Source organism: Harpia harpyja, chromosome 19 (genome assembly GCF_026419915.1).
Source record: "Harpia harpyja isolate bHarHar1 chromosome 19, bHarHar1 primary haplotype, whole genome shotgun sequence".
Classification (NCBI taxonomy): domain Eukaryota; kingdom Metazoa; phylum Chordata; class Aves; order Accipitriformes; family Accipitridae; genus Harpia; species Harpia harpyja.
This window is the reverse complement of record NC_068958.1, coordinates 24163033-24190039: the sequence shown is the minus strand read 5'-3', so window position 1 is coordinate 24190039 and position 27007 is coordinate 24163033. Positions and strand designations below refer to the sequence as shown.

General features: G+C 47.9%; 1 protein-coding gene across 8 annotated transcripts; it reads left to right on the top strand.

The window, feature by feature from the left end:
* Window positions 1-72: 72 nt before the first annotated feature.
* On the top strand, window positions 73-26973 carry DENND2C (DENN domain containing 2C). Of its 8 annotated transcripts, none has more exons than XM_052814798.1 (19): window positions 209-421; window positions 8865-9820; window positions 11535-11683; window positions 12240-12352; window positions 12726-12893; window positions 15664-15760; window positions 16510-16554; window positions 17867-18054; window positions 20243-20352; window positions 20853-20922; window positions 21279-21356; window positions 22092-22232; window positions 22589-22737; window positions 23130-23307; window positions 23642-23683; window positions 24665-24770; window positions 25617-25856; window positions 26214-26300; window positions 26719-26973. In XM_052814798.1, exons 2-19 carry the CDS (start codon window positions 9021-9023, stop codon window positions 26748-26750), a joined length of 2793 nt encoding a protein of 930 aa, XP_052670758.1. In that variant the 5' UTR covers window positions 209-421; window positions 8865-9020; the 3' UTR covers window positions 26751-26973. The 8 variants fall into 8 exon arrangements, 7 of the variants coding, with proteins under 7 accessions (XP_052670752.1, XP_052670757.1, XP_052670758.1 ...); XR_008239316.1 differs by lacking the exons at window positions 209-421; window positions 26719-26973 and adding exons at window positions 3516-4941; window positions 24270-24286 and having other exon boundaries at window positions 5528-9820; window positions 26214-26383; XM_052814795.1 differs by lacking the exon at window positions 209-421 and adding an exon at window positions 3518-4941 and having other exon boundaries at window positions 5528-9820.
* The last annotated feature ends 34 nt before the right edge of the window (window positions 26974-27007 follow it).

The window sequence follows — 27007 nt, the reverse complement described above, 5'->3', positions numbered from 1 at the left end:
AGCTGCGTGCCGTCTGCGCGGGAGGGGGGGCGGGGCTGCCGGCTGAGTGACGGCAGCGCGAGCCAATGGGCGGTGGCTCGGTGCGCGCCGGGAGCGTCCTGAGGGAGCGGGGCTGGGGCCGGGCCGTGGCATCGGGTGAGGCGGGGCGGCGAGGAGAGGTGGCGGCGGGGAGCGGAGCCGCGGGACTCTTCCCCCGCGCCCCATCGCCCGGGGCTCCGGACGGGCAGTTCGGCCCGGGGCGGGGTGGAAATTACGGCTTCCCGCGGGGTCGCGGTCGCGGCCGGGCTCGGGGCTGCTGGACGGGACGCGCTGGCGGCGGAGCCGGCCGGGCCGGGGTCCTGCTGGCCGCGGCGCGGTCCGATCGCTGCCGGTCCCGGTCCTGGTCCCGGCCCCAGTGAGAGCCTGGGACTGCTGGGATCGGGTAAGGAAGCGCTGCGGCGTCGTTTCCCGCCCCTGAGCGCGGAGGCGAGCGATGCTGCAGCAGCCAGACGGCGGCCCTGCGGCGACACGGCGTGCCTGCGGGGCGGCACCGGCCAGCCCCCGGCCGGAGCCCCGCCGGCCGCAGAGCTCTCCAGGGCCTGCGGCGGGGCCGGCAGCTCTGTCCCGAGGGGTCCCCGTGCCTCGGTGTCCGGGCAGGCAGGGAAGCAGCGACTGGACGCTTTCCCCTGTGGGCAGGGCAGGGCAGGGCAGGGAGCGAACGAACGGGAGCTGGACCCAGGGGGAAGTAGGTGCCTGCTCCAGCCCGCTAGCTGCCCTGCATGAGTCGCCAGCCTCGAGTTTCACCACGGTCGCTCGGCCCGTTCAGCCTGGAGAAGGCTCGGGGGGCGGGGGGTCTTATCAATGTATCCAAATGCCTGAAGGGAGGGTGCAGAGGGACCTAGCCAGGCTCCTTCCAGTGGTGCCCAGTGATGGGAGCAGCGGTGATGGGCACAAACTGACACACAGGACGTTCCCTCTGAACATCAGGAAACACTTCTTCACTCTGAGGGTGACCCAGCACTGGCACAGGTTGCCTAGGGAGGCTGTGGAGTCTCCCTCCTTGGAGATACTCAAAAGCTGTCCCGAGACAGTGCTGGGCAGCCTGCTGTAGGTGCCCCTGCTTGAGCGGGGTGTCGGACAAGGTGATCTCCAGAGGTCTTCTCCCACCTCAACCACTCTGTGATTCTGTACAGTTTCTCTGGGGCAAATTATTTGCTAGTAGGCTGTGATGTTTTGGGTAGTGCTAGATATCCGTGCTTTGTTGCACTGAGGTATGCAGGCCTGAGTAGTTACAGAGGTCCTTCCTGGCAGTGCTGTCCTAGAGCCTGGGGTGTAGGCTGCCATGCTGGACCAGTCTCCCCTTGCCTTTCCCAGTTCACTGTGTAGACCCCTCTGTTCCAGTTACCATGGTTGAACGCAGCCTGAGTGGGCACCTGGCTACCACAACTCTGATAGAGCCCTAGTAGTGGTGGGAGCTCTTCCTCTTGACAGCTAGGACTTGCATCAGCCCTAATAACGAAAGAAAAGTAGGAGTTGCAGGAGAAACAGCCCCTGGAAGTGTGTATTCAGGCAACAGTGGTTGTGGTTTCTGCTGTCCCTGTCTGTCAGAGTTACAGAAGGGAGGGATGAGGAGCGAGCCGTGACTTTGCTGCATGCAAAGGGAGAGTGGAGCAGAGAAATGAGAAGCTGCTGAACAAACCCATGTGCTGCCCTTCCAGGGCTCTGTCAGCCAGAGGGGAGGTGCGGGAGTTTGGTCCAGCTGTCCGCTCAGTCACTGATGGGCGGGTGAGGGAAAGGCCCTAAGTAGGGTATTTGCTAGAGCAATGGAAGTGTCCTGACTAGGGTCAGGAGCGCAGTGGCTCCCCAGGAGTGTGGTGTGTCTTTCAATCACTACTCAGATGGCTTGTCCCTTCAGGGGCTTGCAGGCAGGATTGGGCGAATTGTTTACTATCTGAGCATTTAGAAGTTAAACTCCTGCAGGGGTAGGATGTAGTGAGTGAAGAAATGGACCCTGAAAGATTTTGGGCACCCTGTCCCAAAAAGCATGTCTCTTGGGCTGTATGCTCCAGTTTGCCTTGAAGGGAAGGCATGTGCAAAGAATGTCTGAGGGTGTCGGGTATGGGGGGAATAAATGGTGGCGTTGGTGGCCTTGTAAAACATTCCTGCTTGAAATAGCTGGCTGGAGGATCTGTCCTGGAGTGCTGAGTCCTAGTACTGTGTGTCGCTGCTTGGCAAAATTCTTATCTCAGTCTTCCAGTATGTATGTAGCTCTGGGAACACGTTATCTGGATGTGTGTCTGAAAGGTTTTCTGGTGCTACCTTGGTCTGCAGCCTCTGAACCTCTTGGGACAGCTGCCTTCATGCTGCTGAGACTTCTTCAAAGGAATGAGTGGGTGGTTGTTGTGGCCCCACACAGCCTATCTGTGGCGGCCCTTGTAACATAAAGGTGGTTGTGGCTTTATGGTGATGTCAGCCCTGGGAGAAGCCTGGAATCTCACGTCTGACAGTTGCACCAAGAAACAGCTCCAGGATAACTCATGTTTGAGTTTAACTTTTCTCTGTCTCCACCTTAGGTCTTAGTTCTTGTGTGAAGCTGCAGCATTCCTGGGGCATGCAGCCAGCCTGTGGTGTAGTGTCTGAGTCAACTGCTGTTTTCAGTATTGCTAACCTGAGCATTCAGATACTGTGAGTCAGGTTAAAAAACTATGACTTTAAAAATAGCACATTGTGGGTTCTGTACGTGTGTCCTCTGGCATAAAAGCCTTCAGGGCTTACATGTTTAAAGTGGGTTTTTTTTTTTAGTGTGGGTAAAAACTTACTTTCAAGAAGCTGAATTTCATCACTTCAGAAAAAGACTGAAAGTTGAAAGATCCAGATACATCTTTCTCATCAGTACAAAAGTCTTAGGACCCATGGCAGAGGTCAGACTTAACCTCCTTTTGCCGTGTAATTAAGATTAGCACCACATTTACTATGTCCAGGGGCTGTGCTCTACATGGCCATGTATCTGATGAGGTGGAACTCCATTCCCCAGGATGATATGCAGAAGTTTCGAACGAGTTAATAACTAGAGTTGCTTTGTATCGAGATGGATATGACTAAGCATACCACATTCCTGAAGTGTTACTTATTTTGATATAAAATCTGCTTGTTTGGTACTGCCCGTGTCTTTCAGACATCAGCATGGCAGAGTTTTGTTCAGTAAAGCGTCAGGTTTGTTCTGGAGCTGAACAGAATGGGAGTAGCTGAGAACTCTGGAAGGGGTCCTTGCTGCTGTTCTGGCTGTCCCCTCATCCCTCCAGGACTGAGCTGGCAGCTTCCTGAGACTTCAGAAGACCAGAAACTGTCTTTTATTTGGCTACCAACACAGGAGGCTTGGTGACAAGGAGGTCTCTTGGGTGGCTTAGAACTGCACAGCTCTCATAAAAGGAGTGAAAGAATGCTTCAGAACTGCATGGGCTTGCCAAGTCAGTGATCTGTGTGTTCTCATGTCTTGTGCAGCAGGATAAGGTAAGGTGGTGTGTTAGTGCCTTTGTTTAGCTAATCAGGTGCTGGTGTGAGTGTGGTCAGGGGCTTGTGGGGTACCAGCAGCACCTGCTGTGGGTGGGCTTGACCTCAGCATCGAAGAGTATTTTATTCTTGAACAGCACTGGCCACATTCTCTCCTTGAGTATGTGGTTTCAGGAAATGGAATTGTCTTGAAACTTTGCATGGAAAATGCTTAGTGTGCTCTCTGGCTTTCAGAATTGGAAAAAGAGTTAGGGCTGCCTATCATGTGGTGTGAATGTGCCTCATTCTTCTGCTTTGGATAAAGATATGGAAGCTGTCTTCAAACAGTGTGGATCAGAGAGGCTGTCTTTTTGGAGAAATGTGTGATACTTTGTCTAGAAATTATTTAATTTCTCTTTGCCCAAAACTACTGCTGTCAATGAAATAATTCAGTGTTCTTGACTACACTGAACTACTATAAGTACTAATGCAGTAAGGATGATAAGTTTGGCTTCTGTGGAAATACTGGGAAGCATACTGGGGCCACTGAAGAAGTTTGGAAGGAGTGGTCAGGAGAGCAGCAGTCATGTTAAGTCTGGTTAGCTTGTGAAAGGAATGGTGTGTGTGGTCCCTGAGAAACAAGTGCTGGCTGCCTGACTTGGGTGGTCTCTACCAGTTCTGTGTCCCTAAGCTGTGTTTTGGCCTATCTCAGACTGCCTCAGAGGGTTACTTAGCTTGGGTCAGACCACCCCAGTCTGCTCTTTTTTTCACCAAAGATCAGTCTCTATCCTTGCTGTGGCTCACATGATGAGCTTAGATTAAACACCTAGTTCTTGATAGCAGCCACCTGCCTTGCACGCCTGGACAGGTAAAAAGCTGCATTCTTCTCCTTCTTGGATGATTACCTTGGAAGACACGGTTCAGGCCTGTGACTGGCAGAGCAGTACTGAGCAGGAGAGAACACTGGTTGCTTTAAGCTTGTGCTCTACTGTCTGTGTTTAACAGAATCCAGGAGCCATGTGTTTCTAATTGTATCTGGTAATTCAAAGATCAATGACATGCGTTGGAAGGACCTTCACTGTTGCACTCAAAACTGTATGGCTTCTTAGGTGAGTGAAGCTTATTTCTTCACCTGCTAAGTAATACTACTTCACCAGCCAGTGCATGGAGCTTCGCTGGCTGGAGAAGTAATATTACTTGGTAGGTTTCTGCTGAAGGAGAGGAAATAAACTCAGTGCGGATTCTGTTTCTGCGTATGGGTCTATATAGCTCTGGATGCTAGAGTCAGGTAATTGCTTGAGCACGGGGTGAACTGCCTGAACTCCAGGCATTCTTCAGTGAGCAGAATGGGTGGCAGCACTGCAGACATAGTCTCAAGTCTCGCCAGTACCTGTATGCTAGTTGGGATTGTGTTGCTTCACTGTGTTTCTCGGTTGCTGGTTGTGCCTCATCATGGAAACACAGATGTGGACAGTAGAAGAGTGTCGTGGTTTAACCCCAGACAGCAACTAAACATCACGCAGCCGCTCACTCACTCCCCCCCCCCCCCCCGCCCCAGTGGGATGGGGGAGAAAATCGGGAAAAGAAGCAAAACCCATGGGTTGAGATAAGAACGGTTTAATAGAACAGAAAAGAAGAAACTAATAATGATAACACTAATAAAATGACAACAGTAGTAATGAAAGGATTGGAATGTACAAATGATGCGCAGTGCAATTGCTCACCACCCGCCGACCGACACCCAGCCAGTCCCCGAGCGGTGATTCCCAGCCCCCCCTCCCCAGTTCCTATACTAGATGGGACGTCCCATGGTATGGAATACCCTGTTGGCCAGTTTGGGTCAGGTGCCCTGGCTGTGTCCTGTGCCAACTTCTTGTGCCCCTCCAGCCTTCTCGCTGGCTGGGCATGAGAAGCTGAAAAATCCTTGACATTAGTCTAAACACTACTTAGCAACAACTGAAAACGTCAGTGTTATCAACATTCTTCTCATACTGAACTCAAAACATAGCACCGTATCAGCTACTAGGAAGACAGTTAACTCTATCCCACCTGAAACTAGGACAGAGAGGTAGGAGCATTAGCCTGACTTGGGCCATGGCTCTATATCAGGAAGCAGAAACATGGCAGACTGGCTGAGGAAACTACAGCAAATGCACTTTTTGTTGTGCCCTTACCAATGTGAGTCGGAGGAAGGATATGGCGCAGGCTGGCAGCCAGCAGACCTGACCTGCTTGAGTACTGGCAGCCCTGCACACTCTGAGGTGGACCCAACTAGAAAGCTACTGAGCAGGGCTAGTCAGTCTACTCTGTGCAATGATTTGCCCTCATGGGTGCTGCACGCAGACATTTTGCCAGGCTACTGGTCGGAGCCCAGGGGGAGCTGACAGGCGGTGTATTTGCAGAAGAAAGCTGCCAGTGCTGTTGGGAAGCAAGGGAGCATTTGGTGCCATGTCTGGGCTTGCTGTCAGCATCGAGCTGCATGTGCTCCATGAGTACATATCCTGGCCTCGAAGTGCTTAGTCCTGTGAATAAGCCCATTGCTCCACACTGCAAGGTCCTTCAGGTACCTGTCCCCGTGCAAGTTCTGCATCCAGTGGTCCCGTGTTTGAAGACCTGGCTGGGGGTAAAGGTGCCTGGTCTGAAGCTGTACTGGCTGAGAAGAGGCCGTTTCGCACCTCTCCTAGCCTGGCTTTCCCCATCAGACCCTTCACTTTGCTAGCTTGTGCTTCAGGTCCTCAGGAGCGGCCCTGAGCACTGTTGCTGTAGAGTAGTTGCAATGGCATAGGAAAGGGGAAAGTTGCTTTCCTGTTTGCTAATCAGGGCTGTGCAGGCAGGGATTGAGGAAGGATGGCTCTGCCCTGGCTCAGGATGTTTTGGAAACAATGCCTATTTATAGGAGAGGGCAGGGGGCCCTCCCTGCCTGGAGCAGCCTGGCTGTGCGGGAAGAGGGTCTTGCAGTGGGGTGCAGTAGCACTGCAGTACCCTGGGCAAGGGGGTCGGGGAGAGTGGGGTAGGTGTGGTTTGCTGTTTTGTGTGTTCTCTGTCATTCTCAAACTTGTTCTGCTCTATCCCTGCCCCTCTGTTAGGGGATCAGCAGCTCTCTTCTGTCCCCTGCCTGCACCTTGCTACTGGCAGGAGTGGGGAGGGGGTGCTGTGCTGCGCTGGAGCTGGCGCTGGAGCTGCAGTGCCATCTGCACAGTAGTAGCTTCACCTCGCTTCTTTGGGGACGTGCTGGGTTGTGGTCAGGAGTGGTGTGGCTATGAAAGTGTTGAGGACAGGGCGGAACGCTGATGAAGGACAAAAGGGCTGATGGAGCAAATATCAGTTGCAACATCAGCAAGTTCAGTTGCTTACCCAGATTGTCCAAGTTTAGCCCATTCACTGCTGAGTGGGAGAGTTACCAGCAGCTGTCTGGGACAATGTGATAAGCAGTGCCAGACTGCAAGAACCCACGCTGTTCTCTCTGGAGACAGGCAGCAGTGAGCTTCTTGCCACAGCGAGCAATGCTGCTTTGGTAGAGAGTGTGAAAGTGCAACAGAAAGCCGAGGCTTGGTGCCATGTGTGCCCAAGCCATCACTGGGTTGCTTGGGGAGCCCTGGGCTGTCCTATGTCAATGAGCTTTCTCACTAACTATATCAAGTAGGTCTGACAAGGCCAGTGCTTTTCTATTAATTGCACCGCATATGCCTCTGCCAAGCAGATCAGCAATGCCAGGGATAGAGCCAGGGTAGCGCTGGAGCCCTGGAATTGGAGGTGTGGTATCAACGGTGGGAAGGATGCGGGCCTCTGCTGCGGTAGGGGCTCTCCACACCCAGCCTGGTGTGTGGAGAGCATGAACCCTTGTCAGGCAGGTTTAAGCTCCTGTCTTCCAGCTTGGTTTGCTTCCCATCCTTGGTTCTGCAAATTCTTACAGGCTCTGGTGAGTCAATGAAGACTGGGTGTCGTAATAGCAGCTTTGGAGGACACGTACCCAGTTTTTGGCAGTAAGAGCTAGCTGGATCTGTCAGGTGGAGCCTGAGTACAGGCTTTGTTTGACTTATGACCTGTGTTCCCACCTGGAGCAAGTCTGGCTTGCTTTCTGCAGAGGTCCTCTGTTTTTGCTGTATGTTTGGAATGGGGGCTGCTTGCTGCTCTTGTTCTGCCTTTTGCAGGGAGACTTCTTAGTGCCAGGGGAATGTTACTGAAGCCAGTGTGGCCAGGCTTGCTGCATGGCGACCTGGCCTGAACCCAAGCTTTGCTGAGTGCTTGTCTCCTAATACAAATGGAGAACATTAAATAGACCTGGAGGGTTGGAGCTTCTGAAATATGGTAACTGCCTGGAGAACGGGAGGAACAGAGCATATTAGAGCCTGTGGGCTGCTGTCTACTGTCCAAGATGAGTTTTCTACCATGCTGGCATATCTGAAAATGTAAGCTTTGTAAGCTACAAGTAGAGCCAAAGGGCTCCGAGGCCAGGGACTCTGCATATGTAATGTCTCTGCTGAGGTCATACAGGACCTGTAGGTGCTGGGTCTTTAGCATTCCTTCTCCTCTGCTAATCTAAACACAGGGCTATTTTCCTCTTGAGCATGAGAACTCACCAGTTTCCTCAGCCTTTTGGCCTCTGTTGTATGCCTTTTAAAACTTCCCTGGCTGCAAGCCACAGGCTGGGCACCACTGCCCTCCAGTCTCACTGATGGCAAATTCAGGCCAGGTGTTGACAAGCAGAACATCAGACAGGTTTTTACTTGTGTTGTGCAGCAGGAGAACACTTCTGGGAGGAGGAGTGCAGTTGGGCTCTTCTTCAGTCATCACAACTGTCCAAGTCCTCTTGTGTGAAGCAGCAACCGTCCTGCTGCTGCTGACTCTCTGGAGAAGATGATGTGGTTCCCTTTCTATAGAGCTGATGTGGTATCTTGTATCTTGCTGTGTCTCTGCTGTGTTGAGAGCTCTGGTAGAAACATCGTGCTGCAGTGGTTTAGCTATGTGCTGCCTGAGGTGCTCTGAGCAGTACAGAGCATCAGGAGAAACTGAGCACTCCTGCCTGACCTGCATCGGTACAAGCAAACTGCAGAGGGGCTGGCTGAGAGCTCTGTTGCAGACAGACTGTGCTACTGTGTTCCTGTGCCATTAAATAATTTCCTTGAGTTTGGACCCTTGGGATCCCCGGCTGTGTTTTGTTCCTGTTGTGGTGTTTTGTTTGTTTTTTAAGCCGGTGAGACCCCTATTTCCTTTGGTTAACCCTCCCAGATGTGTGCTACAGAAACAGGCTTCATGGGGAGCATGCTCTGGAAGCCAGTCTTGAACATGTGATTTGGGGAGGAATGTTCTTCAGCAATTGCCAGAGAGCAGCTGGGAGTACCCGGTGGTGTGTATGGCTGGAGTGCAGCTGATGGTTCTTTTCTTTTTGTCCACAGGTTGTGCTAGCAGGCAGTCCTTGCAGAGCTGACACCCAGGGGGTCGTGGCCACTACTGGGTGCTTTGGAGTCTCATGCCAGCTTGATGCGTGCAGAACACGGGTGGACCTGGACAAGGCTGGAGATGGGGTGTTTGTAAGCACATTGGCACTTGCCATGCACCCAACAGGGTCAGTGGACAGTAGCTTCTCCCGCTCTGCTGTGCAGACCCTCTCCCGGAGCCACTGCCGCAACATCAAACAGAAGATCTCCCAATGGGAGGGGAGGACACGAGGGTGCTCCGGCAAGGAGAAACAGCAGTTGAAGGACTTCGGAGTAAAGTATGATACCAGCTGCGATGCTGTACCCAAAGCGAAGCCAGAACATACAGAGAAGGGCAGAAAGACTGGGTCCAAAGATCCAAAGAGCCTGGGTTTGGACTTCAGGGAAGATGCACAGAGCTGCTTGCAGACTGGTGACTGTGGTGACCTCAAGCCCTGTGCGTGCAGCCTAGCTTCCCAAGGCAAGGAGAAAGGAGAGTGGCAAGCAGGCTTCCTGGACCCAGGGGCGACACTGCCCCCAGGGAACTTCTATACCTCACAAACTCTGTGGAGGAGAGTAGATCCCATTCTGTCTGGCAGAGCCCCACCATTTCCCTTGGCCCTTCAGAGGAAGCAAGGGAGCTGTGGCTCCACGGAAAGAGAACTTAAAGGAGTGGACTCTCTCTGCCGGGCAGAGAGGAGCTTGAAAAACATTTACTCTGAGGCTGAGGGGCAAGAGGAGCCAGCTGCTGTCCCACCACCCAAGCCCCGTAGGACTTTCCGCTATCTTGCAGAAAAGGGTGCTAGTAGCTGTAGTGATGTCAGTGCTACCAGGGAAGCTTCCCTGCAAAAGCAGCATGAAGGAAATTTGGTGTCATCCTCCAACAAGCCTGAGAAGAGAATAGCCAGCAGGAGGATCAGAGGGAGAACCCAGAGGTACATCGATTCATCTCTTGTGTCTGAAACATATTTCCTTAAATCACTTTCTAGATGGGTTTAAACAGCTTGCTTGCCACGATATCGTTGTGGAAGTGCTAGTACTGATGATGCCTCTGTTGATGGGGAGAGGATATTTCTGGATGAAAGTATCCCTTTTCCACCATTGCGTGTGCACTGCTTTTGCTGCTGATAATCTTGCAAAGAAGGCTAAAAGCTCCAGATGTCAGTCCCACACCTTAAAACAGAGTTGAGTGACAATATGCTGGCCCCAGGGAGAGCGCTGCCTGCTTCTTGCCCTGAGCTTGTCCTCAGCTGCAATTTGTGGATTACAGAATAGCTTTCTCTTGGGGCAGTATGGCTGCTAAATGTTCCGGCTTTCCTGTGAGTGAAAGATTCTCTTGTTGCTTAAAGTTGGAGGCTGTCAGCTGTGGGTACCCCTGTTGCAGTAGGTTTGGCTACTCTTCCCTCTTTCCTGTATGTAGGTCCCTGTTATAGAGTAAAAAACCTCTGAGCTAGCTTGGTGGTAGTTTTGCTTACAGACGAGCTGCTTAGGGCAGCTGTGCTAGAGAGTAGCGTGAACGTTATTGATGGAGATGTGGCTAGGACTCCTGAAACCTTCTTTCACCGTGGCAAAACGTGCAGCAATAAGCCAAATTTTATGATGATGGGCTAATACCTGCCAGCTCTTTTGTGAGCTCCTTGCAATGATTTTGAAATGGAGGCCAAGTGTATGAAAATGCAAACTCGCAAATACGGTAACACCTTAGCATGAGCAGTAGGAGAGGTCCAGTAGAGAGCAGTGCCCTAATTCGGAGTACTGCTGCAAGTGCTTAGTCTGCAAAATGTGTTTGGGGTTCTTGCCTCTGTGACAGGATGGGACTTGCCATACCTGCTTGGAGTGTGCTTGGCCATGGAGCCTCCAACTTCATTTTTAATTTAAAAATCTCCCAGAGTAAGTGAGTAGGACTTGCTCGGTGTGCTGGTTTTGGCTGGGATAGAGTTAATTTTTCTTCGTAGTAGCTTGAGTGGTGCTACATTTTGGATTTCTGATTAAAATAGTATTGATAACACACTAGTGTTTTAGTTATTGCTGGGCAGTGCTTACACAGTCTCGAGGCCTTTTCTGCTTCTCAAACCACCCCACCAGCAAGCAGGCTGGGGGTGGGCAAGAAGCTGGGAGGGGATACAGCCAGGACAGCTGACTCCAGCTGACTGAAGGGATATCCCAGACTATATGATGTTGTGCTCAGCAATAAAAATTGGGGGAAGAAGGAGCAAGGGGGGGATGTTTGGAGTTACGGCGTTTGTCTTCCCAAGTCACCGTTACGTGTAATGGAGCCCTGCTTTCCTGGAGATGGCTGAACACCTGCCTGCTGAGGGGAAATAGTGAATGAATCCCTTATTTTGCTTTGCTTGTTTGCGCAGCTTCTGCTTTACCTATTAAACTGTCTTTATCTTGACCCGCGCTTTTTCTCACTTTTACCCTTCTGATTCTCTCCCCTGTCCTACTGGGTGGGAGTGAGCGAGCGGCTGTGTGGGGCTGAGCTGCCAGCTGGGGTTAAACCTCAACACTTGGAAATCAGAGAGTCCAGAGTGGAGCATCCCTGTGCTTGATGGCCCCAAGGAGGACCATACTCTGTGTGGACTGGAGACAGCAACTCACTGGTACATGCAAGTGCCTTTAGAAGAAGTTACACTGATTTTCCTCTAGGAAATCTTTTGAGTTTGAGGACATCCAGGGCTTCCGCAACCGGATGGCAACCACCAACTCCCACAGACTTCGAGAAGAGACAAATGGCACTACAGGATCCCGGCTAGTCTACACACAGTCAGAAGACAACATCTACGAGGACATTATCTGTATGTGCCTGTGCTTCTGGGGGATGAGCTCACTTTATTTAAGGGTAGCAAATTTGCTGGGGGGGGAGGAATGAAGATGAGAATGCACTGAGGCCCTTTCCAGCTCTGTGACTTTTAAGGTCTTCCCCATCTGGGGTTCTTTGTTGATGTTAGTATCTATCTGCATGTGAACAGCCTGATTTCGGATGTCATGGAAGGTTGCTAGAATTGGCCTGTGCTAAACTGATTTCTTTATTAGCTCTTCAAACGCTTTGCTTGAGTGCTGCACAGAGATCAGTGTGAACACTGACAAAATTAGCTGCTTTGCAATAGAGCTACGTTCTCTGCAGTGATAGAAGTGTTTTGTTTTGCTGAGTCTGTGTACAGTTTGCCAAGTTGATGGTAGCGGGTTAGAAGGATCTTTTGAATGGTGGGAACCTAATCCATCCTAAAACAGGTCTCCCTCAGACCCTGTTAAAGCTTGGCAGACAACTGCACACTCTCCCTGCTTACATCCCTTGCAAGAATGCAGGACTTCATCTCCTTTCATAAATCCCCCATCCAATGCTTTTTCCAGGTCCTGCAAAAGAGAACCCCTATGAAGATATTGGAGCACTGCCCTTACCCCTGTGGAAGGTCCCATCTGTCTGGAAGCTACCACCCCCCCGGAGCATCAGTAGGGCTCCCAAGGTATGGTGAGGGGATTAACTTGTCGTGTGTTTACAGAGTCATCCTCACAAGGGCCCTATTTTGTGCTCCCCACTGGCCCCACATTCTCCACTGCTACGTCCTTCGTTTTCTTTATTTTTTGTTGTTTGTTATTAATGCAAATGGAAACGAACAGCCATGGGAGGGGCAGTTGATTAAGCTGCTAAGGAGCAAAAGAATAGGAACAAGAGAGCGTTGATGAGATGCTTGAGTGTGTGGGCTGGGGTGGGATGGAGAGCTTGGTAGAGCAGGAGGCTGCAGGAAGTTTATCATTTGTAATCTGACTCCTTTGACTCTGAGCTTGGACCAAAGCTTAATCCCATGCTTAACCATCTCTTCCAATTCTGTTCTCTAGCCTCCCCCAAAACCTCCCTTCCTCAGTCGCAAGACTCTTGAGCTAAAGGCCTCCCAGACAAGTTTCCAAGGGAAAATGGTGAAGGACACAACCCTGCCTGTCACACTGACCGAGTGGAAGCTGTTCCGAGCAGTAGAGGCTGCTAGCAGGAAAAAGAACTTGCCCTGGGTGAGATTTAAGCATGATACATTACTTTGTGCATGGCATTTCAAACTCTTGCTGCTTTGTCTAGTGCCTTATAAGTGCTTTGTAAGTGGTCATGGAGCTGTGTGTCTGGCAGGTGAATGCTGGTTAGCACTGCTGTATGTGTGGACAATTGACCCTGCTTGAATCGTTTCCTCTCCAAGTAGTAGGGCAGGTGTTCAGGGATCAAAAAACAGAGTGCCAGTTCTAGGTGGGGCAGCAGTGGTTTTGTTGGCCAAGAATCTGCAAATGGAGTACTAGGTCTTGACCTGGAGATTAGTGCCGTGTGGGAATACTAGCTCTTGCTCGTGCTTTGTCATTTAAGCCTTGTTCCCAGTGCTTCCATGAAGTGTCATGATGCTGGTTTTGTGCTGAATGTCGTGCAGGAATGCAAGGAAGCTCTCTGTGAGTTAAAGGGCCAGCTCTGCACAGTTGTGTGTATGTGTCCCTTGCTCCTGATGACTTCTCAGACTGACCCTTACGTTCTTGCTGCAGGCACTGAGCTGTTAGATGACTGACAGTGTGGGGCTGCTGTGGGGAGCTGGCTGGGCCCTTGGTTACTTGGTGTGTTGGCTTGGAGTCCTTGACTTGCCAACAGGAACATACCCTGGCAGCTCTTTCATAGTCTAAAGGTGAAGAGCAGCTGTTAGGGATAAGCGCATTTCACAAAGCTTTCATACAGTTCTCCCCTCTGGTGCCTCTGGCTACTCCCTCCTGCCTGTGTGCAAAGGCAGATATGCTTCTGAGGTGAGTAGTGAGAAAGGCTTTTAATCCACCTTCACAATAGAGGACACTGTTGTCATTCTCATTCGATGCATTGGGAATCTTTCTAGATACTAGTATTGGTTACCAGCTCATGTCCCTCAGTGATAAAATGCAGCACGTAGTGGCACTTTGTGCATAAGACTCAAATTGCAGTTGTGATGGTGGCAACAACTTAATTTTGCCATGGTAAAATCATTTAACTTCTGCAGATCTTTATTTCTTGTGAAAATTGGGTGTATTTGCTCAAATTGCACAAGGCCGAGGTAGAGGTGGACAGCTGCAAAGTACTTCAAATGTTAAGTACTTTAGAGTAACAGTCGACTTCTGTATTGTTTTTAAACGAACTGCAGGCCTGGAAAATCAGGAAGGAGATGGCAGGATTATAAAAATGCTGTGATGGAGAGTATCTTTCATTTGGAGGGGGAAAATAAAACAGTCTCCAAAAGCAAACCTATCCAAAAATCTGGTAACAATTTACATGCAGGAAGCACACTTTACTCTTTTTGCTCACAAGGAATTGAGCCAAGATTGCTCGAGAGATTGAGAAAAGGATTAGAGTCTGAAGAAAACCCAAACTTTCTTATTGCTTAAGAAACACGTAGCTGCCTTAAACACACCCAATATCTTTCACTAGTGACTCAACTACAAAAATCAGAACAGAAATGGAAATCCTCTAGGTAAGGCTGGATGGTAGAGGGGAAAGAAGGCAGATTTTGCAGGAGAAGCACTGCTTTCTGCTGTGGGCTGTTTTCTTTCTTGCAGCCTCATGGTGCTAGGAGGACTGGCTAATGCAGAAAATGGGGAGAAATAGATCTGAAAAGGAGAAGAGCCTAAGCCTAGTTTGCTGAGCTGGGGATAAAGGCTTGAGCTGAAAAACAGGTTCTCTTGCTGAATATCTTCCTTTTTATGCAGTTTTTGTGGTGACAAATGGCTGGGCCCCACCCTCCTACATTCAGTGGGAGCATTTAATGAATTCTTAACTTGAGACAAGAATGAACCTGACCTGCTCACTGCATTTAGCGTAAATCCTTCTTCACAATGAAGTGATAGCTGTCTTTGACAGTGCAGAATCAAGGAGCCACCTGCAGCATTGTATACGTGGCGGCTGAGGCGGGGGGAGTCTAGAGAGGCCCGTGACAGGAGTAACAGAAAGCATTAGGACTTTGGTTTTAAGGCTGTTGTGACCAGTGGAAGGACAGTTAACAGCATCGACTTGGAGTGTCTAATGTCTGTAGCTTAGTCTGCACTGGGCTATGTTTTTTTCCAAATTTTTAATTCCAGTGGACCAGATCTTTGGTGTCCCTGCAGCATAGACCCATTATTCTGTCCCACTGTCTTTCTTCACCTATGCAAAATGAAAGTACATAATCCTTTCATTTTAGCAAGCTACCTTGGGACAAGGACTGTGCTTAGAGCAGCCTTGTTCTGTGCCTGACATGGTGCTTTGGAGAACTTACTCTAGCTGTCTGACATCCAACTATAGCAGCAAACCTAAAAAACAAAACAAGACAAACAAACAAAAAACAAATCCCAAGTTACACTGAGAGAGCTCTGCTTTGTCTGGGCTTGGAAAGAATTGGGATGCTTGAGAGCATGCGGAGTTCAGAGTCCTTTGTGGTGGAGGGTTTCTAAGATATGCTTGCAAGTGCCTTTGCAGTTGGCCTCTCTAATAGAAAAAGGAGATCTGATGCCAGACAGTTTGCCGCTTCTGCTCTCTGTTTGGTAAGCAAAGTATGATAACTTCTAGAATGCTTGTACGGTTTGGTGTCAGCTTTGAGTGGTGCTAACAGTAATCTCTCTCTTGTAGGAGAAATTCTGTGCTCATCCATTATACAGTGAGCTGTGCTAAAAGTAGTCTAGCAAGCAAGACTTGGGCAGCCTTTCCCAAGTGTTGTGGTGCTAGATGGTAGCTGTTGGGCTGCAGTCCTCTTGGCACCTGGACCCTTTTCTGGACCCCCACATTAACCTCTGCTTCTGCTTTGGATTTCAGCTGGTACTAAAAATACAGGAGATCTTTGATTCTAAGCGTGGAAAGAAGAGGGTGAAGTTGTGCAGTCCTGCTGGGAGAGAAGTGCCTCCAATGAAAGGTATAGAGGTCTCCAGCACCATTCTCTTTGCTACAAACCTGGAGTGGCACAGTTCCTGTACATCCTCAGGTACTGCTAAAAGGCAAGGCACCACCACCTCCTGCAGCTCATGCTGGGCTGACTCGACAGTTCTAAACCCCATGTCTTGCAGGTGAAATTGTTGAGCTTTCAGGACCGCTATAATTGGGAACACTTGCATAAACAAAGTTTAACACTGTCACAAATGGAAGATTCTGCTATGATCTGAGCCTGAAGAACTGGGGTACTGGTTAAACGTGCTTTTTCAAAAAAGCAGAACAAACCCCAAAATTCTCCACAAAACCACTTGGCATGAGAACTACCACTGGCTACTCCACTCATCGCTTTTGTGCCTCTAAAGTGATATTCTTGTGTTCTTCTGATTCCATAGCTGTGCTATGGTCTTTATTTATAGTATATTCTGTTCAGCAACTCTGTCAAATTTTGTAGCAGCCTCAAATAACGACCTGGTTTCTGTTCTTTGCCTGCATTCAGCTGACCTACAGGTGGTTTACTGGAAACAGTGACTTGATGTCAACTCAGCTTTTTGAAATTTACTGTTGTAGCACATTTGCCAGTACTGGCTGTTCTTTGCTGATGCTTTGAGCAGGATAGGTGGGCAGCCCTGAATGATGTTGGTCTGATGAGTCTAAAGTTCTTTCTCTTTCCCAACTTTGGGTGTTGCCTGTCTTCCTTCTGCATGGCTAATAAGTGAAAACTATGTGTTACAGGTGAAACCAGTGGGAATGAAAGTGATACGGAAAATCAGCCAAAAAGTGAGTGAATCACAGGGGCTGGTCCTGTCCCCATAGCACTGCACATTTGGCTAAGGCTCTAATGGGGTAATCACACTGACTAGCTGTGGCTTCTGATGAGACAGACAAAGGGAACATCTAAGAGGCAGCATGGCCAAGGCAGGGGAGCTGTTGCTGTGACAAATCAACCTTTATTTCTGCCACTTCTCCTGAGCCCTTGAGGTTTAATGCCATTAATCTGCCAGTCGCTAGAAGTAGATTCATTTTTGGGTTGGTAGAGTCACACTTAACTAAAATATGTCTTGCAGGAGATTGTCCCTGGATCACCTTTGCTGCTAACACTTGAGGTTATTTTCCCCCTACTTCCTTTCCTTGGTTCAGTTTTATATGTTGTGAAATGCCCTTTTCTCTGGAGAGAAATCACTTGTTTATTTGTCTGGTTCCACAGTCCTGAGTTTGATCATAGGCCCAAACTACAGATTTGAAATACTTGGTTTTAGCTGGTGTGGGAAGGACCAAAGAGGTCTTAGCTTCTATGCTGGTAAGGTTTGAATGCAAGATGGTAATGGTTGGCCAGCAGCCCTGATGAGTGATTCTGCCATGTCTCTAAGCGAGCATCTAGTGAAAAGGACCGATGGAATTGTTTTAGGTGTTTCATTTACTTGGAGGGAAGCATACAGAAGGCTTAACTTGGAGTGAATAGGGAAGTTCTGCTTTTTTATGTTAAGGAGAGTAATGGAGAATGAAGAGTCTCTGCAGAAATACATCGACTGAGTCACTGCCTGATTTCCAAAGTGTCTGGAATGCATCGAGGTGCCTGGGCCACGGGGATTTCTTACATCAGAGTGCTGTGCCTGTGCTTGTGAGTCCGTACTGCCTGTCAAGATGTCCCAGCCTGGAGGTTTCTTGGCCAGGAAACTGGCTCTTGCCCCTTTTGAATGCCCATGCTGCTTTACAGAGTAGCTGCCTGAGACCTGGCAATTACTGAACTGGTGGAGCTGGGCTTCTTCTCACAGCTGGGCTTCCCTCATTGTTACCACGGCATGTTGCTCTGAGATGTGTGGAAAGAATGTCAGGACAGCAGGAGAATGCTAGCTATTGGTCAAGAGGGAATTTGCAGAGCTGCTGCAAGGCCAGTGCTTCCCTCTGTGGAACAGCCGTGCTTGAGGAGCTGACGCAGGAGTCCAAGTCCCGTAGAGCGCAGCATTGATGTTAGGCAGATGCACCCATTTCTTTTCCCCCTTCTTAAGGTGGTGATGAGTCCTCTTCTGTGACCTGTAGGTGTGTGGCAGTGATAGCCACAGGCTGGTTTTGGATTTGTTCCTTTCTTCAGGTCGACACAGGTGCCTGCTGCAGGTGCAGTCAGCCTCCAACAGGAACCCGCACTACCAGACTTTGGAGAGGGATTTGATAGAGCTTCAGGAGCAGCGGCTATTTGAGCTGTTTGTGGTGGTGTCTCTGCATAAGAAAGCATCTGAGATGACATACGCACCACAGATCCTACAGCAGTTTCCCATCAAGGTAAGAGCTGCAAGGAAACCTGCCCACAAAACACACTCAGCAGCTGTTTATTTCCTCTCGCAGTGTGTATCCCTTCCTAAACTCTATACTAGTAAAGCTGGCCCACTGGTTAGGATACAGGCTTGGAATATGAAGCACCTTGCTCTGTTACAGATCTAATATATAGCGTTGGGCAGTTGTTTAATATCTTCCTTGATAATGAGTTTACTGTCTTTTTTTGGAACTAGGAAGGCTCCTACTCTAATTCTAATTGCCTGGAAATATCATAAAGCCATACTGTATTGTGACACACTGCTGAGGCAATCTGCAGGAGAGGAAAGGGAGTGCAGTGCTCTGTTCCCAAAGCTGGTGTGACCTCATCCTGGTAGTCTGTGATTTACAAACAAGGAGTGAAGCAATTTGACTGATGGTGCACAGGAAATAGAATCCCAGGGCTTTTATGCTTATTTATACTGTTCTGGAAAAAACAAAAAAATTAAAATGGCAAAGCCATGTGTACTAGCCCCCAAAAAGCAGAGGAGAACTGTGGAGGTTAAAGTGCTGTAGCTAGAACAAGCCATTTGAAATAAGCTTTCTTTCTGTCTGTTCAGCCCAAATGGATGACAATATCAATATGTGACTCGGAATTATGACTCAGTGTACACAGTAGGTACTGTGAAGCTAAGAGGATGGAGCCTTGATGCTTGCTTCTGTGGTTCCAGATTGAAAGGAATATTCAGTTTTTACCATCTAGGCTTGTACCTGCTGCCTTCCACTAAAAACCAGAACAAAACTAGTAATTCTAGCAATGTTGTCAGAAGTAAGCCATAGATTATGAAGGAATCTGCATGTCATCCAAATAGAGAAGGATATGTCAGATTCATTAACGGAGGTTATGTGGGACTCCAGCAGGACCCATAGTGTCCAGCTGCGTAAGGGATTTGTGTGCAAATAACTCTAGTGTCTTAAATGTGTAAATGTTTTGGATTCACAAAATGAATAAGGGACTACAGCCAGAAAGAGTGCACAGTCTTAATTTAGTGGGCAAAACTGAACATACATAAGTAATATCTGCTGAAAGTGCAAGCTTTAGGGTGTTAGGAGGAAGAAAGGAATGTAACCAGATTTAGCTTTTCCCTGGTGCAACCTCTCAATCTGTTCATCGCCTTTGGGAAGGGCAGTGCATTGTTCTTTTCCTGCTGCCCTAGCAGACAATCAGACCCAACGGTACCATGTGGCTCTTCACTGGCTTTTATAAATGCACTAACAAAACAAATTATTTTCTCGGTGTTTATTTATCCTCTGCTCAAATTAAAGTGTTTTGGTGAATGACTTTATACAGGACAGTCTGTCGTGGGATTTTGCAGGAAACATTGCCTAGTAATTATGGAGGTGTTCTGATTACAGAGTTGTCTCCCTTCTAAAAATAGCTTTGCTTCCAAGTAATCTGCTTGTCACCCTCTTCTTTGGGCTGCATTGCCGAAGGACATAAAAGCTTTTGTACAGCTGTTACTCTGTGAAAATGCTGTACTGTTTTTCTAACCACTCTGTCCTGCTGTCACAGCTTGGGACACTGGAATAGCCTAGATGCGCTGACTTGAGAGTACAATGTCTAAAATCAGCTTTATGCAATAAACTTTCCTCATGGGCATTTCCTACCTAAACGTGATCTCTATTATTTGAAAACCTTCCTTTTGCCCCTTCTGGGCAGTTTTGAGCATGGAAAGTTGTCCTGTAATCTTTGAGGGATTTGACTTGAGCCCACACATGGTAACTGGAACATGTGACTCAGATACACTGTTTTTGCAATTGAATTATGACACATCACAAGCTGAAAATATTCCTGTTCCTCTTGTTGTCTTCAAATCTCCTAGGAATAGAACCGAGGCAAGCTGACACAACCATCATTTGGGGGGGTCAGTTCTAGCTTCATTCCCCAATAAACTTGGCCATGCTTATAAATCCTTACTCAGTTCTTACCAAGACCAGCTGGGTAATTTTACAAAGGTCAGGTAATTTTACAGCAGGAAAGATGTAAGAAGGAACTGGGAATCTGTTATAGTTAGAATATGTTCTCCTATACTTGTGCATTAGCTATCTGATGGTTCAGCATTTGGAAGTATCAGGAAGATACTGTCTCCCATTGTTTTAAATGCTGCAGCTGTGCACCACACTTCAGTGACTTCAAATGCATGTGTTACCCCTCCAGCCTGAACATCCCTTCAGACAGTCAAAGGATGCTGAAGAGAGGCTAAAGGTCATTCCCAAATTCTGCTTTCCAGATCCCAAAGACTGGTGTCCTGCATCAGACCTTAAAAGGTAAAGACTTGTTTTTGAATACTCATGCCTGAAACAGGCAATGCTGAGAGCTTAGGTGTGTGCCAGTTTCCTGGACCAGAAGAACTGCAGCCAGAGCAAGGAAAAAATGGGAAAGGCTGAATCGCTAACTCCTGTGATAGAGGGAGATGAGATATGGAGGTGGACTCAGAAGTGCTGCTTCTGCCCGAGCACTGTCTTTGGTCTAAGAAGGAAGTTTGTAACGTCTGTTCAAGGCCAGATCCCGGGGCTGGCAAGTGCTTCTGTTGCTCCTTGGCAGAATGGAGAAGGAGCTGGGAAGGAAGAGAGCTGTAGCAGCTCAATGACAGTCCATGGGCTGCAGGTTTTCACCCTGAATAGAGCCTGAAGTAGCTTGCTAACCACACCAGGGGGTCTTCAGCATGACCAGAAAAAGAATGTTTTGCAGTTTGTGTGCTTTGTTTGTTGGTCTCTTCTTTGAACTGCATGGTGAATTTAACCCTGACTGTTCTTTGGTTCCCCAGTGAAACATTTTCTTTTGTCTTGACGGGTGAGGATGGCAGCCGCTGGTTTGGGTACTGCAAGAAGCTCCTGGTAAGCATCTGTGTATTGGGTGGAGCGTAAAGAATGCGCTGATAAATGCACAGTCAAGTGCAGGACGTGAATCAGCGGTAATTTCCCGTGTGGGTTATGTAGTGCCTGTGCTGTTGCTGAGGTTACCAGCCCTTTGAGTGCATAAGGGAAGGAGCATGGTGATGCCCAGCAATACAGTGATATGGGCCCTGGGCGTGAAGGACAGCTCCTGGAACTGGTCATTCCTCAGGAATCTTTTAAGTCAGAAGTGTAGAGGGAACTACAGCAGAAGGAATTCTGCGAATCAGCTACAGTGTAGGTGCTAGGTTCTTTATTGCATCCCTGTTCTCAGCATAACTGTTCCTGTTGCCTTTCAGCCAGAAGGGAAAGGGAAGCGCCTTCCTGAGGTATACTGCATCGTTAGCCGCCTGGGCTGCTTCAACCTCTTCTCCAAGGTGAAGTGGGGAGAGCCTGTTAGTTCTTATCCAACTTGAGTCTCTGACAACCTGCAAGCTCCGGAAAGTAACTGGATGCTCCTGTCCAGTCTAGAATTGCTTAGCAGTTGTAACGCATCCCAGGAGGGTGGTGCTTCCTTGCCACCTTTGCTTTGACAGGGCAAATAAAATGATACTAGTGCTGAGACTTGTCAGCCAATACACAGATGACTATTCCTTCAGCAAATGACTGTCAGGAAGTGGCTTCTAATACCTGATATTACTGATGGTGCCCCTTCATCCTCTTCTTCCATGACTTGGAAATGGAAAATCAGTTTGGGGGGTGGGGTGGAAATCTCAGCTTGTTTCTCCTAGCACCATGAGGAGAGTAGATAAAGAGGTAAAGACTGGGGAAAGCTATTGCAGGTAAAGGGCAGCTATTGCAGAAGAATATAGGGGCAAGCTTATGATGAAAGCTGATTTCTAATTGTTGATTACTGCGTACAAGACATTTCCTTGCAGTAGCAGGAGACTGGATTTGAGAATGGAGGGTTGTACTCACATGTATTTATTCCCATTTGATTGTGCAGACATTTGAGGGGAGCTTTCACAGGGGGAAAGTGAGGGGGGAGAGGGCTGTGCGTCTGTGTTGGAGCCTTCACATGTAGCTATGGCACGGGATACTCTAACAGAGGCTCATGTCTCTTCTGGCTCACCAGCAGGCATTGAACCAATGTCCAGTGTATTTTCTTGCAGATTTTGGATGAAGTGGAGAAGAGGCGAGAGATGTCCCCAGCCCTAGTACACCCATTTATGCGCAGTGTAATGGAGGCACCTTTCCCTGCTCCTGGACGCACGATTACTGTGAGGAGTTTCCTGCCAGGAGCAGGACATGAGGTAACGGAAATCAGGACGGGCTTTCCTCTGTCGGTGATATCTCTGGGGCATAGTGGCAGTTTGCCTTGTAGAGTGATGCTACCTGTAAATAATTAGTCTGAAGATCATGTCCTGAAGTCCGAAGGGAGGCTGTCGCAGAAACCGCCTTCCTGTTGAATCATCTACCGTGGAAGTGATGCCCAGCTTTTTAAGGAAGGGCTGCTTGGGAGTCCTCTGTGATGCCAACTGCCCAGGCCGCTGGGTTCCACTGGTGAGGAGCCACCAGTTCTGTGCTCCAGCCAGGCTGCCCCTCGTCCGGCCTGACTCTGTGCCGTGCCTTTCTCCTCCAGCGCTCTGCATCTCTGCTTGCCTCTCAGGTGATGGAACTCTGCCGTCCATTGGATTCTCGACTTGAACACGTTGACTTTGAATGCCTGTTTAAGTGTCTAAGTGTCTCTCACACGATTCGGGTCTTTGCCTCTCTCCTGCTGGAAAGGAGGGTGATCTTTGTTGCTGACAACTTAAGGTAAAAAATGAATCTAAGCGACTAGTTCTTTCTGAGGATACTATTTTTATTTCTGTGTTTGGCCCTGTTTCATGTACAAGCTTGTCTAACTTCTTGTAGTTACATTTAAAAGCTTTTTCCAGACTTTCCACACAACATGTGCATGCTTAGAATTTGGAGTATGTTGTTTACCCAAGAGGAGATAAGGGAACGTTTCCTTTACTGCTTTAGTCTGGGTTGATGCTATTCCTAGCTCCCCATAACTGACTTTAAAAGTGGATGCATGGGGCTTCTGCTGATGCATAAACAATGTATGTGAATTACATTTTCCCTGAGCATTTCTAACCTGTGTCTGTAGCTGAGTACTGAACGAGACATTGACAATCCACCCTGTGCTTCTCTTGCCTTTCTAGCACTCTGTCTAAATGTGGCCATGCTGCAGTTGCAACGCTTTATCCCTTCACTTGGCAACACACCTACATACCAGTCCTACCAACTTCTATGATTGATATTGTGTGCTCTCCGACCCCGTTCTTAATTGGCATTCTCTCCTGCTCGTTACCACAGCTCCAGGACCTGCCCATAGAAGAGGTGAGAATTGGGTGAAGCACAGTGGAGGGACAATGTCAGTGGTATGAGGCTGACTTCTGGAATAATCTCTCTGGATTCCATCTTAATATAAACTCTTAAACTTTTCTGAGACAGATGGTGAACTTGCCAGATACATGTCAGGGTGTTCCATTGTTATCAAAGATAAATAATATTCACTGCTCTTATAGACAGGCTGCAGTTACGCAAAACTTGTGTTTCGTGTGTGACGTCCCCTGCCACTGGGGACATTTAAAAAAAAAAAAAAAGTGATTTTTTTCTGTACAGCAACATACCTGGTTATATGAGTCAGTGTGTTTTGTACATCTTTCCCCAGGTTCTGATTGTTGATCTTTGTGCTGACAAGTTCTTGCAAGAGGTGAGTGAAATAACAGTATCAGTCACTCATGGTTATATGCCAGGAAAAGGCATCAATGAAAGAAAATGAAAACAAGAAATCAGCAAAAGCTAGTATTCATATGTAGACTCCAGTGGCTGAAGAAATATCTTGCGTTCCTTTTTGATCAATAGAGGAGAGAACAGGCTTACAAATCCTTGTTGCAAGATTGAGGTCGCATGAGGTACAGAGCTCTGCGAAGCCAAAGATGCTGTTTATCTGAGCTGAATTTAAAAACAGGTACTAGTTGGTTCATTATGTGAAGTGGACCACCAAGATTCTTTGCTGCTTTCTGGCTGTCTTTCTGTGTCCTTGCTCTCTACAGGGCTTTCTCCTCTCTTGTCTAGCTGGGGTGTGTTTGTTGGTTTTAATTTTTTTTTTTTCCTCCCTGGGAGGGATAGTCTAGGAGACAAATTATCACAGTTCACTTGTGGTTCTCTGCTGAACTTTTACCTAATGTGCTTCGACATCACCAAACAAGTAGCTATAAACATACTGGAGTATTACTAGTTCAGGAGGATATTTCCATCTCCTTTTCCTTGCCTTACTGTTCTATTTTGCATTGCAGCCTGCAACTGGAGAAAGGTATTAAAGGATTGGGTTTTTTTAACCATAATGTTGAGACTTGTAATATTTTCTCAACAGACTTTTGTTGTTCTTGTGGGTTTTATCACTGGTATAATAAGCCTTGAGTCTGTCTCGTGGATATAGCACACATTGTTCTGTGTTGGCCAGTTGTGTGTGTGACTCTAATAGTATGTAGTCAGAGAGTGCTGAGCAAACATTTTTCATTTCTGTGGCTACAAGACAAATGTATTTTCTCCACCAAGATATACCATATCACAGAGTAACTTGTAACTGTTTGAGGCATGTTACAAGTATTCCCTATCTGTTCACAATGAGAAGGTTCTACTAATGATAGATATAACACAAAAATGCTTTCATGGCCATTTTTCTCTTTAGGTATCAGATGAAGATGAGATCCTGCCTCATAAACTCCAGGCTGCGCTTGTACAAATCTTGGAAGAACGAAGTGAAATCCTGTCACATGAGCAGAGTGATGCACAAGGTAGTTCTATGGAAAAGTGTTTTCACATTAGCAAATCTCTACAGCTTCTATGTAGTTGATATAAAAATGAGTGAACAGAAATAAACATTAGGAAGCGACATTTTAGAAAGCTATTTTCCTGTGATCTTACTGAGAACATCTTTCTTGTGAACGTGTCAGAAAGAAGCTTGGTGTCCTAACAGTTGTTCCTCTTTTCGCAATCAGTATGTGTAGAGCTCTAGTTTTCCTTGGGCCAAGTGCATCAGTTCCCACATTTTGAGTTTTCTTTGATTTTTTGTAAATGGCAGAGAGAACATTTTTCTGAAACAGAGAATGTAGCAAGTTTCTGTACTTTAGAGGGTAATCTGACAGATCATTTTCAAAGTTGAACTGCTTTGTACATAATCTGTCAGATAAATAAGTGTGAGAATTTTAAAAAGCATTGAGTAGCTTGAGAGAATGGCGTCGGCAAATTATGTAATTCCGTGCACATCAGAAGTAACAAAGTTAGTTTTCCAGTGGGTTTGTGTTCTGTAATTTGCCTAATTTTTTAAGAGAATTAAATTTAGACTGTTATGAGCTTACAGCTTATTAGACACTAGGTGTTTAACAGGGGAAAAGAAATTATGAATGCTTTAGCTACGGGAAAATCTTTAGAATGGAACCTGTCTCAGCTGCAGCAGAAAGTTGACATGGAAGAGAAATCTTAATATTTGGGCTGAGGCTTCTCTGATATCAAACACTCATCTGAAATTTCATAGCCTGAGACAGACAGCCTGAAAAGTAACTGCTGCTCCTCTTTTAGAAGAGGAATGACCAAAGTGATGAATGTAGAGGGAAATTTCTCCTCTGTTGTCCTCTTCACAGATGACGTGCCTCTTAACTCCCTGGTCTCTGAAGCATTTGTGCAGTTCTTTGTGGAGATTGTTGGACACTACTCCCTGTACATGAATGTCACAGAAAAAGGGGAGCGGGTGTTTCAGCGGGAACTGTTCCGTAAATCTCACGTGTCACGCAATGTGCGTCATTTCTTGCACTTCTTCATGGAAACACAGATGTTTGCAGGGTTCATACAGGATCGAGAGCTAAGTAAGAACGCGGTCAAAGGTGAGGTTTGATCTTAATTTCTTGTTTTACAAACTCACTTTCAAAGTATAACGTCATGTGACTTTGACTCTTAAGAAGCCCTTTGTCCTGGCAAGTTACCCCCTTGGCACTTTGGTGTATGTACTGGCTCCGTGCCCGTCTAAGTACGCAGCAGAATTCATCTTATGAAGCAAAGAATTTTTGCATTTCTCTCCTTTCTGGGCTTGATCCTGCAGCTTACATTACATGCATGATTTCCTTTTCCTAACCTCCTTGTTAATGATTTAAGATGCCACATGCTAAAAGGTGGAACAGCTCATCTAGGGGAATGTGTTTTGTTGTTTGTTTTTGGTTTTTTTTTTCCTCCCCTCTCTTTAGGCCTTTTTGAGGTCCGTGCCTTGGAGTATTTGGAGAGTATTCCAGAGACGGAACCAAGTGGAATGAACAAAATCCTTCGGAGTCTTGGTAAAGGGACACCCTTGCTTATGTGTGTGTGGGGGGGTTGGTTTGTATATTTTTTTAAATAAATTTAGCTATTGAAAAACTAATTGCATGCAAAAGAGAGCAGGGCCCATTCTTTGCCTTGTGCGCTTGTGTTCCTTTTGTTCATGTTTGTCCCTTCAGGGGACGCCGAACACTTTGTAGGATTTTTCTTTTATTTTTAAGCTTTTGCATCTTTAGATGACGTTTGTGGAACTTGCCTAATCTCAGAACTTTCTAGACTCGTTTCTTAACTTTGGTGTCGGCTCAGAACACACTATAAGGGGGCAGGAGTCGTGTCTGCCGGCAGAGGTGGCCACGCCTGAATTTGCACCTCAAGACGCTCCTCAGCTAGATGACTCCCGGCGTCTCTTCAGCCCCTAACGCTGTTTTTTCTCCCTAGGAAGTAAAATGAAATTTCTTCAGAAGAAATGAACGTGCGCTGCTGCGGGCCAGCGAAGCGGCGGCAGGCTGGGGCGGGGGGCGTGCCGGGCCCCCTGCCCCACGGCCGGAGCCGGACTCCTCCCTGCCTCCAGGAGGGCTGGGGCTGACCGGGGGCGCGGGGCCCCCCCCCCGTGCCGGTGCAGCCGCTAATAACCGACCAGCCCGTGGCTCTAATGACCACCCCGTGGCTCCAATAACCAGCCCATGGCTCAAACCGCTCCCATGTCTCCCTTCCTCTCTGCGGGCGA